Consider the following 14,782-nt stretch of genomic DNA (forward strand, 5'->3'; position numbering starts at 1 on the left):
AAATTTAACAAATTTTGAGAAATTTAAAAATAATAATAATAAAAGGAATAAAAAATAATAACAATAAATTTTCAAATAGTTACAAACATGCAACTTATAAAAGAATTTTTTTTTTAATTTTACAAGAATAATGGTAAATTTAAAATAAAATTCTAAACATATTTATTTTGAAACAAAAACAAAAATAAAACAAATAATAAAAATTAAATAAAAATAGGATAAAACTAACAATAAAATTAAAAAAAATACAAATGAATAATTTTTTATAAAAGATTATTTTTAAATTCTACCAGAATGATGAAAATTTCATAAAAACACAAGAAAATAAAATAAAACAATAAAGACAAAAAAAATAATAAAACAAAAAAAAATTAAGCTTAAGAATAATGAAATCATGGAATTATAAGAAATCACAAAAGAGTTATTTCTATAAAGGGTTCCTATGTGTGAAAATTTATTCAAATTTTATCAAAATATTGAAAACTTTGAAGAAAATTTTTGCATAAATGATTTGCATTTATTCCTAAGTAAATAATAATAATAATAATAATAATAATAATAATAATAATAATAATAATAAATGTTATAAAATTTCAATAAATCAAAATAAATAAGAACAATCATAGGATTCTAAATAAAATTACAAACGAGTAATTTTCTAAAAAATAAAATAAAAATATTTCGATCTAAATTATTCTAGAATGAAAGATAATTTATGGTTTAAACTATTTTTGAACATAATAAATAATCTTAATGAAATTCTAAAGATTACAAATGAGTAATCCACTGAAAAAAATTTTAAAGAATAAAATATTTCTAAATTTTACAAGAATGATGAAAATTTTAAAATAAATAAAAAAAGTATAAAAGTTTTTATCGATCTGACGACAGAGCCTCTTCAAGAAAACAAACAAGTTTTTTGAATACTTTTGAGACGAGAAAAATTTTCTAGAGATTTTACCAAAATGATGAAAAAATCTTATGAAATTTTTTTATATTTAAATAATTAAATTAAATAAAACAAACAAAATAAAAGATCATTTAATTAAAAACTAATTTAATGCAACATAAAGTTATTTGGTACCATATTCAAATAAGCACTGTAGAGGTGTTAATATTTTCTTTTGCATAATCGTACTCTCGAATTTAACTCTGCAACATAGACCAAAACTTATCCTTTTTACGATGTTTTAACTGGACTTAGGATTTCTTTAAAAGGGGTAATTTTAGCTTGGTGACTAATCACACCTCAACCAAAAAATATTGGTGGTAACTCGTGATATATTACATCTAGTGATCGAGTCCCCAGATTGATCCATTATCACATAAATGATACCTTAAAATATAATCATTTTCAATTAACTTTCAGTTATAACTTTTTAACTCATTGAATCTTTTAAAAAATAAAAGTATCACAAATTTTTTCAAATTTTAGCATTTAAACTTTGTCTTATTTAAAAATGAAAATTTTATATGAATAATAGGACGGATCAATTTATCTTAATGTAAAACTAAAAAATTTTATACTTTTTGAACTATTGATTTTAGTAGATCCTAGGGATAAAAGAGACAAGTGAAAAAGAGAAAAAAAAATCATTTAATCTTATCACTTAAATCTATTAAATCAGTACTAAAAAAAGTGTAAAACATTTTTATGTAAATTGATCCCTCCTCCATGAATAATAGCTTTCTAATTTAATATTTTTATAAACAGTGAAGTTTTTTTTATATAAAATAATTTACTCATTTTTTATAATGTTAATAAATAGGCTAAATACTTTTGATTTGGAATGAAGTAATTCAAATTTTGCTTGGTGAGGAATTATGTACTAATCACTAAGTTAAATATTCGAGTGTAAATAAATTAAACACTTTAATAATAAAAGAAAAAATAACAAATATATAAATTTTTAAGTAAAATTTGTGAAGTTCATGACTAAAATCAAGTTAAATGAATACTATGAATGAAAATCAAAACTAATACTCATACTATAATTTAAGAGCTTTGATTAGATTATTTACATGAAAATTTTAAAAACTTTAAAGTAACAAATGTATTGATCTATTTATTAAGTTCTATTAATCAAATCTATTTTTTTTATTTTTTTGCATTATTTTTATTAAAAACTTCTAATATTTCATGAAAAGTTATATCTAATTACTTTGTCTTATAAAAATTACTTAACATTAATTGAAAAGTCGACTTAACTAGTTATTTTGAATTGATAAAAAAAAATTAATAGCAAAGACAAATAACATGAATTGATAAAAATAAACTTTTAATTAAATATTTGCTTTCATTATAATTTTATTTTTAATTTTATATATAAAATATATTCATACATGTATGTAAATGATTGTGTACTTACATATGTATTAGGCCTCCTCTTAATAAAAATCCTAGCTTCGCTATTGCTCAACAGCATAAAGCCTGCATGCTATATATATGTTGTAATTTTTGTTTTATTTAAGGTAATCCCTTAAGTCTCATATGCGCAGTGTGTTTAATCATTTGTTCTCGTCAAAAAGTTGACTATATATGTTTAAATTGGTTTTTCTTGATTTCGATTTTTTTTTTATTGGGGATGGTGGTGGGGAGGTTAAAAATTTCCATTGACAATGAAATTAATTATGATAATGGTCACAGTAATTTTTGTTGTAATGATAATTTACTGGCACGTTTTGGATTGAAAGTCACACGTGTCTATGTTTCTCCTTTCTTCATGAAGGTCACAAATCATGTACATGACTTTGATTGAGCACCTCATTATGTATTTGTCTCTTCCTTTTAATTTACTTTGATTTGGTGGACAATTTTTCCTTTTTTATTTCCTAATTTATAGATTTTGAAGGGAAAAGAGGACGCTGGGTTTGGGGCTAAAAATCCCCAGCGTTATAGGTCAGTCAACCCCCTAAGGAGGGTAGGAGAACCATTTTAGAGCCAAACTCTGGGTTTTCATGGAGGATTTTTCATAGCTGCTTTTGCATGCGTTCATTAATTGTTGATCAAGAGCATAAAAAATTTCATCTTCGAACGATTTTTGAATGAACATTGGGTAAAAAGTGATCATCTTTGCCTCCACTTATTTGCCTTTCAATTATTTAATCACTTCTCTTGTTTTTGTCATGCACAATTTAGCCTGCAAAGTCCACCTTCTAATATAGACCAAAGTATGGTGTGAAATTACACATTTTGATTCAATGCTACCTTTTGGATTGTGGGCTAAAGTTTTAATTTGATCTCTCCCTCTCATGTTCTCATGATTTTCTTTCTAGTTCTTATTGTAATTCCTGAATACTATAGAGTCCGAGAGGATCCATTCCCAAACTTCGAACTAAAGGATTTGAAGAGCATCTTATTGATTTTGAAATTTTGTAGTTATGATTGTCCTGACTGATATGATGCAAAAGGAGAGGGGACAGGGAAGAGTGGTTCATTCATACATGGTGGACTGGGGCACTGGTCCTAATTATTAGAATTCTTAGGTAATTAGGCAGGAGTTGTTGTCACAGTTCCAAGGGCCATAGCAACCTGCCTTTTGAGCATCAGCTTTGACCCACTCAAATTAATTTAAACAAGCATCCATTTTAATTCATCAAATTAGAGCTTTCCTTCTTGTACAAAATTTGCAGCATTCCATATTCCAAATTTACCGTATCCCTCCTATTATCATCAGTGGCCATTGAAATATCATTTCCAAAGATAATTGTAGGAGATCTTCCAATTTTATGTGTAAGGTCAAGGATTTCCCCCACTCACCTTGCTTCCTCCCAATCCCATTTAGCTATGTCTAATTCTTCATCAGAGTGCTACACGTTGCAAGATTGAAAGGATGTGCTTTCAAATTCCAAAAGGACTGGAGCATTCATGATCCAATGGATCGAAATGTCAGTGAGGCAGCATGTTGAATAATTATATATATATATATATATACATATATATATAGATATGCCCTTCTTTATGATGACGTGGGTTATGATGATTGGTTGTAGTACAGCACAAACAGGAGTAATTCTTTTCTTAGTCTTCCCAGTGTTACCATAGGGCATGAAAATAAGGGGTTATGATTTATGATGCCACAGAACCTTATAAAATATACATGCTAGGGTTAGGGTTAGTCATCAAACCGCATAAAGCTAGGTGTCTTTTCCTTTCCTTTCTTTTCTTTTTTCTGTTTTCTCTTCTGGGGTTGGATGAGAAAACCATTGCCAAGAACCACTACGGCCACTCCTGATCCAGCAGAGTACGTTTCCATCAAATTGTAGGGAAGGATTAGGGTTTCTAAGGGATGAAGAAACGTCAAGTGGTGCTGAAAAGTGGAAGAAGTTCCAGTACTACTTCGGCTTCGGTGATTAGAAACGTGAGATATAGGGAGTGCCAGAAGAATCACGCCGCGAATATTGGAGGATATGCTGTCGATGGCTGCCGGGAGTTCATGGCAAGCGGCGGGGAGGGGACGACTGGGGCTCTAACGTGCGCGGCTTGTGGCTGCCACAGGAACTTTCACAGGAGGGAAGTAGAAACTGAGGTAGTCTGTGAGTATACTCCACCTAATTCTTCATATGCTCAATAGCTAAGGAACACGAATATAGTGTATACAAAACCCTCAAATATATATCTGAATTTAGCTGATTGTTGCTGTTTGTAGATCAATACTTTTGTACTGGATTCTTTTGATCATCAAAGAATCTCAAACTGCCAAGTACGGTGCTCTTGAAATGTGGATGATCAAAGATGAAAGCTATATATCAAACTCTAAATATATATAATTAATTGTGTTCTTCCAGAAAGGTTGAGAGATTGAATCGAGTCTTCCCTTTTCCATTTCCATCCAAAAGTTTCTTTATAATTTCCACCTGAATTAATTATAAAAATAGCATTTGAGTTATTGGATGATAAAAGGAGAGGAAGATAATAAAAAAGTTTCTACTATAATAAAATGCACATGGAGAAAAAGAAGGGCAAAAACTGGGCATATGGTGCTCATAAAAGCAAGCAACCTGAATCTTGCTCTGTGCATATAACAACGGGAAAGCTGGATGCTCATCATGGTCCGATATTTTGTTTAGAATACATGGAGATATTCATGGTGGATATTAATTCTTTTCTTGCCTCTGAAGCATAAGCTGTCTTGGCATTCAATTGCAAGTTATGTTTTAATTCAATTTAATCAGGATAACACCCTTGGTTCTTTAATTGTATTTTTGCAACTTGAAAGTATCAACATGCAATCCGTGCATCAAAAGAGGAATAGAAAGAAGCTATAAACATGTTTCATTTATTATAGATCAGCTAGCTAGACTCCTTTTCAATAGATTTTATATTGAAGCATGAATTTCCAAAATCCTAATCTTTATTCATTCTATACTCTGGAATTCTACTGATTCTATTTTGTTCTTGCTTCATGTTCTTAGCTTCATTCACAACATAATTAAACATCTCACTTCAAAGGGGAACAAATTAGCGACCATGTTCTTGATCCTTTTTCTTTTTTTATGTTGGAGGCAAAATGCATGTAGAAAGATGTAGCCCTTCTTCAATCTTCTTCTCACAATGAAATAGGTTAGATATAGCAAAGAGACTCCTATCCTTACGCTTTTTTTCTTTTTAATAAAAAAACCTTTCAGTGTGGTAGAATAGTTATCCTAGTAACAATCATTTAGCATTAGGAATATTTTATGTTTCAGAGCCCCACAGACATCCAATCATGTTATCTCCAATTTTTCTTTTAAAAGAAATTCAATAGGTCCTTAAAGGTCACTAAAGCTTTTAAACTTGAGAATATGTAAAGTGGCCTCCTCTATTTTGGGTTCAGTGAGACTTAACAGAAAAGAACATAGAATATGTAAGAGTGGAGATCACAAAGAAAACCAATATAATTTAAACAAGTGGAAGGAGTTCTCTCCATCCATTTTCTTCAAGGTGTTTGCATTTTTCCAAATGTGTAATTTACATGGGAAAACTCATCAACTTTTCAGCCTTAAGGGTTGGCTTGTCTATATATATATATATATATATATATATATATATATATATATATATATATATATATATGAAAGAGAACATTTTTTAGTGTCATATATAGAGTATAAGATCTGCTTGAGAAACTCTTTTTTGAACTTTTATTAGAAAATCTAGTAGCATACAGCAGAAGGAATGAGTTATACCAAGGATAGAATCAGTGCAAGCAAGATGCTGTAGAGAAGTTGGCCAGTAGACAATGAGAACTGTTTATGTGCTATGCTGGTTGTAGGATAATCTTTTCTTATATATCTCTAGATTCTAAATCATTCAAGTAACTTGAATTTTAAAATTTCTTTCTATTATTACCAGTCAGAATTTTGAAAATTTTGAATTTATAAGAAAAATAGATTGTATGTAGCCCTTTCCAATACCAATATTATTTAATTTGTGAAGAATTAATTATCCCACCAGAATGCTGATCATACCACATCTTGTTTCTGATCCTGTTGAAGTATTGTAGCGCTATCCAGCATGGAGAACACTATAAAAATAATAATAATAATCCACATTGCCCTTTATTGGAAGTCACTACTGGAATGTGGCTATATCATCCTGGCCCCAGGATGTGAGCTTGCCTAGTTTCTTTTTGTTCCCTTTGTTTCTATGCTCCCAAGGGTCTAATCTGATCATATTGTCCATGTGAAATGTTTGCCAAAAGAACAATTGTGAGGAATTAATAAGTAAAATGAATGCTAATCATGGTTCATTATTGCCATAGCAGAATATATACCAGTCACTTGCTAGCTGAATATTAGCCCCAAGAATCTAAAGAGCCCGTCTGAACTACACTATCGGCACATTGTTGATACTCAGATTATTAAATGACAACCAAATATTTTCCTTGACACAAGTGATTTGTGTTTAATGTATGCATATGCATGTGAAACCCGATTGAATGATGAGAAAACATGTTGCTTGGAAAGGCATTCGAAGTTAATATTTTACATCTAACATCTTGACAGTGAAGGGCTTTCAAAATATGACAGGCTGATAGCATGATTAAGATATATGCATGATCATATTGGTATGAATATTAATTTGGGTGATTAGAGTGAAGATGTATCTTTTCATAGAATGAAAGAGAATTCTAACTCCAGCTTTTATTTGAGAGCTAGTACTTGGTTTGCAGTATATAATGAACCTATTTATGGCGTTAAGCCGCTTTTCTATTCCAAAACAACCATGCAATTAAGAAATCGACAGCTCTGATGGGTTTGCATAGTTATTTATTTATGCGAAAATCAAGTAAATTGCACTTTAATGACCTGTCTCATTCATGTTAATCAATTAGGTCTGATGACCTAATTTGGATGCACAATAAGAGCCCCCATGATGCTGGGGTCTACATTCTATGACTCTGGATTCCAGCGCAGATCCCTGTGCAGTGGGAGGACACTCATCACGCATCCAAATCAGACCTAAAGCGGCAATATTATATCCAAGAAAAGCTATCCGAGGTAATATATGAAAATAGAAAAAGGATGTAATATCCCAGAGCAACTTGTGCCTTGTTGCTTGTTGTGTGGACTTCTCTTGAAATATTTTGCAATTAAAGTACAAGTTCTCATTGGCTATTTTCCCTTGGAGCAACTACATATATATTCAGGTGCTCACATGTTATAGATCAAAATTTATTTGCAGATTATATAAATTATGATCAGTTTCTTATTTTTAACATACATACATATATTAGTGAAGATTATTGATTCGTCAAAGTCAACCAATATTGTTTAGCTACTCCAGAATTCGATAGTTAATTATGGAACGGTGATTGAATTCGGAAGAAAGAGGATCATTATTTTATTTTACATATGTGACATCAATATGAATTTTTTATAATCTATTGTTATTTTTTTTGAACAAGTGTGATACAGATCATCTTACATATATCCTTAATTTGTGATCTGCTATATATTCTTTCTCGAGGAAGTTTTATATTGCCATATATCATTAATGGTTAATAATCCTATCCTTAATTTTTTTCAAAGATCTCATTGAATTTTCGAAAAAAAAAAACTCTAAATAATATCTAAACTATTAATATATTAATTAATGTGATATTTAAAATAATTGTTTATTCATCTTATGTCATAATTTAAAATTAAAAATATTAAAAATAAATAATATATTAATTAATAAATTTATAATTTAAGTACCATATTAAAAACTTTTTAAATTCAATCAAATTAAATATTTCACACCAAACATTAGGGAGCCTATTATAGTTGATCGGCTAAATGTGTGTGCCCGTCTTCGCGCCCTTCCCCACTGATTTGAGGCCTAAAGTATATAATGTCAAAACGAAGCCCAATAATCCCAGGGAGATTGAAGTAAGAGGAATGAACCAGGGATACTGCCCAATATCCCAAGAATCATCCTAATTTTACTCGTGTGTTAATAAGTGAATGATGGATGGAGAAATTGCTATGTCAACATGGCTAGTCAAACACACACAAAAAAAAAAACCATGATATGGCCGAAGGTCCAAGTCATTAGAAATTCATTATCCTAATGTTGACGGGAAACTGTGAAAGAAAGAAAAGGAAAAATCTGAAGGAAAAATTATGCAGGACAAAGTACAAAAACAAATTCAATGCGCTCACAGTCGAAACCGTTCAATCAACAAATGCAGTGCCCGTGCCTCCTTTAAATATACTTTTAGCCACCAGCCAAGACCAGAAACCAAAAATATAAAGGCAAACTGATGAAAAATCCATGTCGATTTATATATTTTTTTCCTTTGTTGGAGAAATTTTCACTAATAATAAAGTTTTTGGACTCGGCGAGTAAAATTAATAAGATGACACATATATTTAAGATATAAGAAAAAAATAAAGTAAGACATCTAATAACCTCTTAATTTTGTTTATGAGATTAAAAAAAATGACAAGACCAAATCTGGCAAATTGAATGCACTATGCACTTGCATATTGCATATTGCATAATTAAATGAACTATATATATATTCGCATTGGCACACATGGTGTACATATGACAATATTTACAATTTTACTTTAGCCATATGGTAATGGTTTGAATTATATGTGTATAGTACTCAGAGACTATAATTAACTGAAGAAGATACGAAATTAAGACATGCGTGTTACCATTGTCGAATGCCAGTTCTCCTGCAATTCATATCAACTTATAATTAGAAACAAACATTTTTATTGATTTAGACATCCAAATATATAATGGTTATCCTTCAATTTTCTTATGAAGGATACGCTTTGTATAGTAGGCTTGTGGAGACATGAGTGGCCAGCTTAAATAAGTTACCAATTCCAAGCAAGGGATAGAGACTTAGCCCCCTAACTTGGAGAGAACAAACAGACAAGAGTGAATGGCACTGATGTCGTTTTGGCAGATCTTTTGTTCATGTGCTTGATGCAGATACTTCATATTTGTGTCACGGACTGAGACTTAAGCTTCAATCTATGCTGCTTCAAGACTCGGGCATCCATTCATCCGGCATCCCAGATCAGTCTATTTGTCACAGTTCATACTCTTATGAGATATTATCCACTTTGGTCTTTTTGGCCTCACAGTTTTGTTCTACAAAAGGCGTTTCATAAGATAAAGGTGGTGTGAACCTTTATATACCCCAATGACCTTCCTTTTATATCTGATGTGGGATTCAAGACTCCTCCTTAGATCCATGACATTCTCCTCCACCCAACCTCGTAATGCCTCGTCACGGAGACTGACCACTCTGCCTACCTCCCTCGAGGTGCTTGACGTAGATCGAACTGTTTAGGACTGACTCTAATACTACTTATTATAGGTCGAGACTTCAGCTCCAGGCCCGCGTGGCTCCAAAACCCGAGCATTCACTTATCCGACGTTCCAGATCAGTCTACTTGCCACAGTTTATACCTTTTTAAGGTATTGTCCGCTCTGGTCCCCTCAACCTCACGATTTTGTCCTACAAAAGGTACCTCACAAGGCAGAGGTGGTGTGAACCCTTATATACCCCAATGACCTTTCTTTTATATTCGATGTGGAATTCAAAACTCCTCCTTAAGTCTGTGACACTTGCACATAGATAAGACTCTATTTACCATTCAATTATGAGCTCCTATAATTTATCCCTTAACACAAATCCCATACTTGAATTTGCCCAAGGCCTTTTTATGTTCACTTCCTCCATGATAATGCCATGTCAAACACTAGATCGCGTTCTAATTGTTGATGTAAGATCATAGGCTCACAATTTTTTTGTCACTTTTACTTAAACTTTTGAATACATGGAAACATCTCATCTATTTATTAGAATATTATAGCAATCACAAATTCTGAATCTCATTTTTGTTTATTACACCAATGACTTATAACCTTGGTTGAAAATGAGGGAAGAACAAGGAAGGTGACACAAAATGCAAAAAAAAAATTCGTATAAAATTAATAAAGGGCTTTGTGGGAAAATTATTAATGATCCCTACATGTGAAATAAGTTTTCGTAGCAATAATTTTTCATTATTATAAATATGATAAAAATTTTTACAATAATTTTTACGTCATTGTGTAAAATATTAAAAAATAAATTAAGTAATAACATTGAAAAATCATTGTAAATAAAATAAGTTTTCGCAATAATAGTTTTTTATCACTACGAATATGATAAAAATTTTCGTAACAACTTTTTCGTTGAGAAATGGTTGCAAATAAAATAAGTTTTTACAACAATAATTTTTTATCATTACAAATATGATAAAAACTTTTGTAACAATTTTTTCATCCTTGTATAAAATATTAAAAAAATAAATTAGGCAACGACATTGAAAAATCATTGCAAATAAAATAAGTTTTCATAACAATAATTTTTTAGCATTAAAAATATAATAAAAATTTTTATAAAAACTTTTTCATCATTGTATAAAATATTAAAAAAAAATAAATTGCAACGACATTAAAAAATTATTTTAAATAAGATAAATTTTTGCAACAATAAATTTTTATCGTTACCAATATAATAAAAGTTTTCATAATAATTGTCATAACGTCTAGATCCGGGGATCTATCGCTAGATATTGACTTAAGGGAGTTGCCACCAATCTTTTTTATCTAGGTGCGATTGGCCACCTAAAGAATCTGTCTTTTCAGGGAACACCTAAGCTTAAGGGTCCCTAAAAGAATAGGTTCAGGTTTGCTAACCAGAACAGGGTTCGGGAGTTCGGTTACGTGTGAGAAAGGTTATAGTACCCTCACAACGCCCATCAAAAGATGGTATCAGTTTAAATTTATGTTATCCAATTAGCCTTAAAATTTTACCAAGTAATTAATTGTTGAAAATTATTCTCAATTGATTCTAATACTTTTAACAAAAAATTGAGAAAATTCCCTCACCTCAAGAGTATGCAAGAAAAAAACTATTGTTTCACTTACAGAGGTTCCGTCGTCGGATTGTTTAAAGAAAAATCAAAATCAAAATCAAAATAAAAAGGAAGGAAAGGATGATTGTTCTTGTGCAGGAAAAATTGATATTTTCAACTTTTCCCCGAAAATTGATTTTTTTTTAAATTTATTTTTTTTAAGGAAAATTGATACTTTCAACTTTTCCCCAAGAAATATTTTTTTTGAAAATTTTGATTTTCAAGGAAAATTGATACTTTCAACTTTTCCTCAAAAAAAATTTTTTTTTGAAATTTTATTTTTAAGAAAAATTGATACTTTCAACTTTTCCTCAAAAAAACCTTTTTTGAAATTTTATTTTGAAGGAAAATTGATACTTTTAATTTTTCCTCAAAAAAAACCTTTTTTTTTGAAATTTTATTTTTAAGGAAAATTGATACTTTCAACTTTTCCTCAAAAATCTTTTTTTTGAAATTTTATTTTTAGAGGAAAAAGAAAATAAAACAAAATAAAAGTGAAAAGAAAAAATAAAATAAAATAAATAAATAAAATAAAGAAAAGTAAAAAAAATAAATATTAAATAAATATATAAAGAATATTAAATAAACCTAATCTAATAAAAAAAAAAACCTGGAGCGACTCGGAAGGCGGCTCGGCTCAAGGAAGAAAAAATGGCTCAAAGAAGTTATTTTGGAGCTCGACTCGGCTCGAAAGGGGGCAAACACACGCGGGTCAGGAAGCGGATCGACGCTCAGGTCGGGTCGGATCTCGGTAAAACACACGGATCCTCTGGGTCACTTAAGGCAAAAACGATGTCGTTTTGGGATGGCATATAAGGCTCTTCCCTCTGTTTTTCGATAGAAAGCTCCTACCCTCTCTCTCTCTTCTTCTTCTTCTCTCCCGTTTCTCTCTAAACTGCTGAAGAACTCCGGTTGAATGTACGCCAGATTCTGGAAAAATTTCACCGGAATCTAGATTTTTTTGCTGAAAGTTCATCAGAAGTTGGTCGAAAGGTGGTCGGTTTCTGGGAAAGGTCATCGAAAACTGGGCAGCTCGTCGGAAACTTCAAAGTTGGCTGAAATTTTCGTCGAAAAATTCAACTTACGTCGGAAAATTCAATCGAAATCTGAAATTTTCCAGAAATTCCCAGAAAAAAAAAATGCCAAAAATCTTCAAAAAATTTCTACTAATTCTTAGAATACTTCTTAGCCTTCTATACTCTTCTATCTCTCAAATCAGTAGCTTTGCTCACGTTTTTTCTCTGTGTTTCATTCTGTTCCAGGAGGTCCCTTTTATAGGGATTGATCAGGAGTTTCTAATCAATCCCAATTCCTCTTTGGACGGGGATTCAATTTTGAATCCAATCTGGATTCTTCTGATTGAATCCTCATTTCCAGTAGGATTCTTCAGCCTTCAATCTCAACCTTCCAAAATAAAAATCAAATAAAATAAAAAAAATAATAGATAATTAGAAAAGATAAATCAAAAAAATATTATAGGATAAAAAAAATAATAATAACAGATATATAATTAGATAAATAAAAATAAAAAAATAAAAATAAATATATATATATTAATAAATAGTAATAATAAATAAATAATACATAGGATATAAAGGAAAATATATACATAAAATATAGAATAAAATAAAAAAATAAAAAATAACAAAAATAAAATTGGACTTACCCATTTGGACCAAGCCCAATTGATCCGGGCCTGGACCAAATTGGGTGTCTACAGTTGTCCCTCTTTGCACATTTTTTGTAAAACAGAAATTGCGCAAAGACGTAGACACCCAATCAAGATTCAACTCAACATTTTCATTTTTTGATTTTTTTTATATTTTTTGTTTTTTTTTTGTTTGCTTTTGTTTTTGTTTTTGTTTTTTTTTAACCGAAGCTCCTCTAAACAGAGGCTCAACGACTTTGAAAAAATAAATTGCTCCTCTAAACAGAGGCACCACGACTTTTGAGAAAGTAAATTACTCCTCTAAATAGAGGCACCACGACTTTGGAAAAGTAAATTGCTCCTCTAAACAGAGGCACGACTTTGAAAAGTAAATTGCTCCTCTAAACAGAGGCATCACGACTTTGAAAAATAAATTGCTCCTTGACAATCATGTCCAAAGGAGTTGAAAGTTGTGTTTGAAGGAATTTCAGGAGATTACGGCCAAAGGTCTTATAAATCAACCCTGATACCAAAAGACATCCTATTTCAAGAATTAGAAACTTACCTGACAAGCTTTTCTTTTTTCAATTTTATAAAATATCTTGATATCTGTCTTCTCTAAACCAATTCTCATTCTCGAAAGCAACGGGGTCGAATCTTCTTATCATGAGCGCTCATCATTCTTCTTTGGTACAACTGACCATGGCATAGTGCAGTCAATCTCTTTTCTTCTATGAAATTTAATTGCTCATAACGTTCTCGAATCCATTCAGCTTCTTTCAACTCAACTTTTTTTAAGACTCTCAAAGAAGGGATCTCTACTTTCACTGGTAGTACAGCTTTCATCCCATAAACCAAAAAAAATGGGGTTACCCCAGTAGAAGTGCTAACTGACATTCGATATACATATAATGCAAATGGTAACTTCTTATGCCAATCTTTGTAAGTCTCGGTCATCTTCTCCAAAATCCTCTTTATGTTCTTATTGGCTGCCTCAACTGCCCCATTCATTTTCGGACGATATGGTGCCGAGTTATGATGCTTGATCTTGTATTGAGCACATATTTCTTGCATCATCTTACTATTTAGATTCTTGGCATTGTCTGAAATAATCTCTTCGAAAGTTCATATCTACAGATGATCTTTTTTTTTATGAACTTGCAAACCACGAAACGTGTCACATTTGCATATGATGCTGCCTCTACCCATTTTGTGAAGTAATCTATCATCACAAAAATGAATCTGTACCTGTTAAAAGCCTTTGGGGTGATTGGACCAATGACATCCATGCCCCACATTGAAAATGGCCATGGTGGTGCCATAACATGTAAAGCAAATGGCGAAACATGAATCTTATCAGCATATATCTAGCATTTATGACATTTGCGAGCATAATCAATGCAATCATTTTCCATCGTCAACCAGTAATATCCTGCCCTCATGATCTACCTTACCATTATATGTCTACTAGTATATGCCCCACATATTTCGTCATGCACCTCTTTAATGATTTGTTTTGCTTCAGTCTCATTTACACACCTCAATAATACTTGATCCTTGTTTCTTTTGTACAAGACATCCCTATCCAGGAAAAAGCTCATAGCCAATCTTCGGATGACCCTTTTATCATTTTCTGTTGCTTGAACTGGGTATTGTTGATCCTTAATGTACTTTAGGATGTCATAATACCAGGGCTTTCCATCTTTTTCTCCCTCTACATTAGAGCAATAAGCTGGT

The 14,782-nt window shown here is 31.0% G+C and overlaps 1 protein-coding gene across 3 annotated transcripts; it reads left to right on the forward strand.

The window, feature by feature from the left end:
• Nucleotides 1–3,622: 3,622 nt before the first annotated feature.
• On the forward strand, nt 3,623–7,697 carry LOC111317464 (mini zinc finger protein 3-like). Of its 3 annotated transcripts, none has more exons than XM_089765953.1 (2): nt 3,623–4,536; nt 4,650–5,690. In XM_089765953.1, exons 1-2 carry the CDS (start codon nt 4,290–4,292, stop codon nt 4,676–4,678), a joined length of 276 nt encoding a protein of 91 aa, XP_089622079.1. In that variant the 5' UTR covers nt 3,623–4,289; the 3' UTR covers nt 4,679–5,690. The 3 variants fall into 3 exon arrangements, with proteins under 3 accessions (XP_089622079.1, XP_022775634.1, XP_022775642.1); XM_022919899.2 differs by lacking the exon at nt 4,650–5,690 and adding an exon at nt 7,317–7,697 and having other exon boundaries at nt 3,625–4,536; XM_022919907.2 differs by lacking the exon at nt 4,650–5,690 and adding an exon at nt 7,317–7,696 and having other exon boundaries at nt 3,627–4,529.
• Nucleotides 7,698–14,782: the final 7,085 nt, after the last annotated feature.

Source organism: Durio zibethinus, chromosome 9, assembly GCF_047325235.1.
Source record: "Durio zibethinus cultivar Kanyao isolate XHJ-2024 chromosome 9, ASM4732523v1, whole genome shotgun sequence".
NCBI classification, from domain to species: domain Eukaryota; kingdom Viridiplantae; phylum Streptophyta; class Magnoliopsida; order Malvales; family Malvaceae; genus Durio; species Durio zibethinus.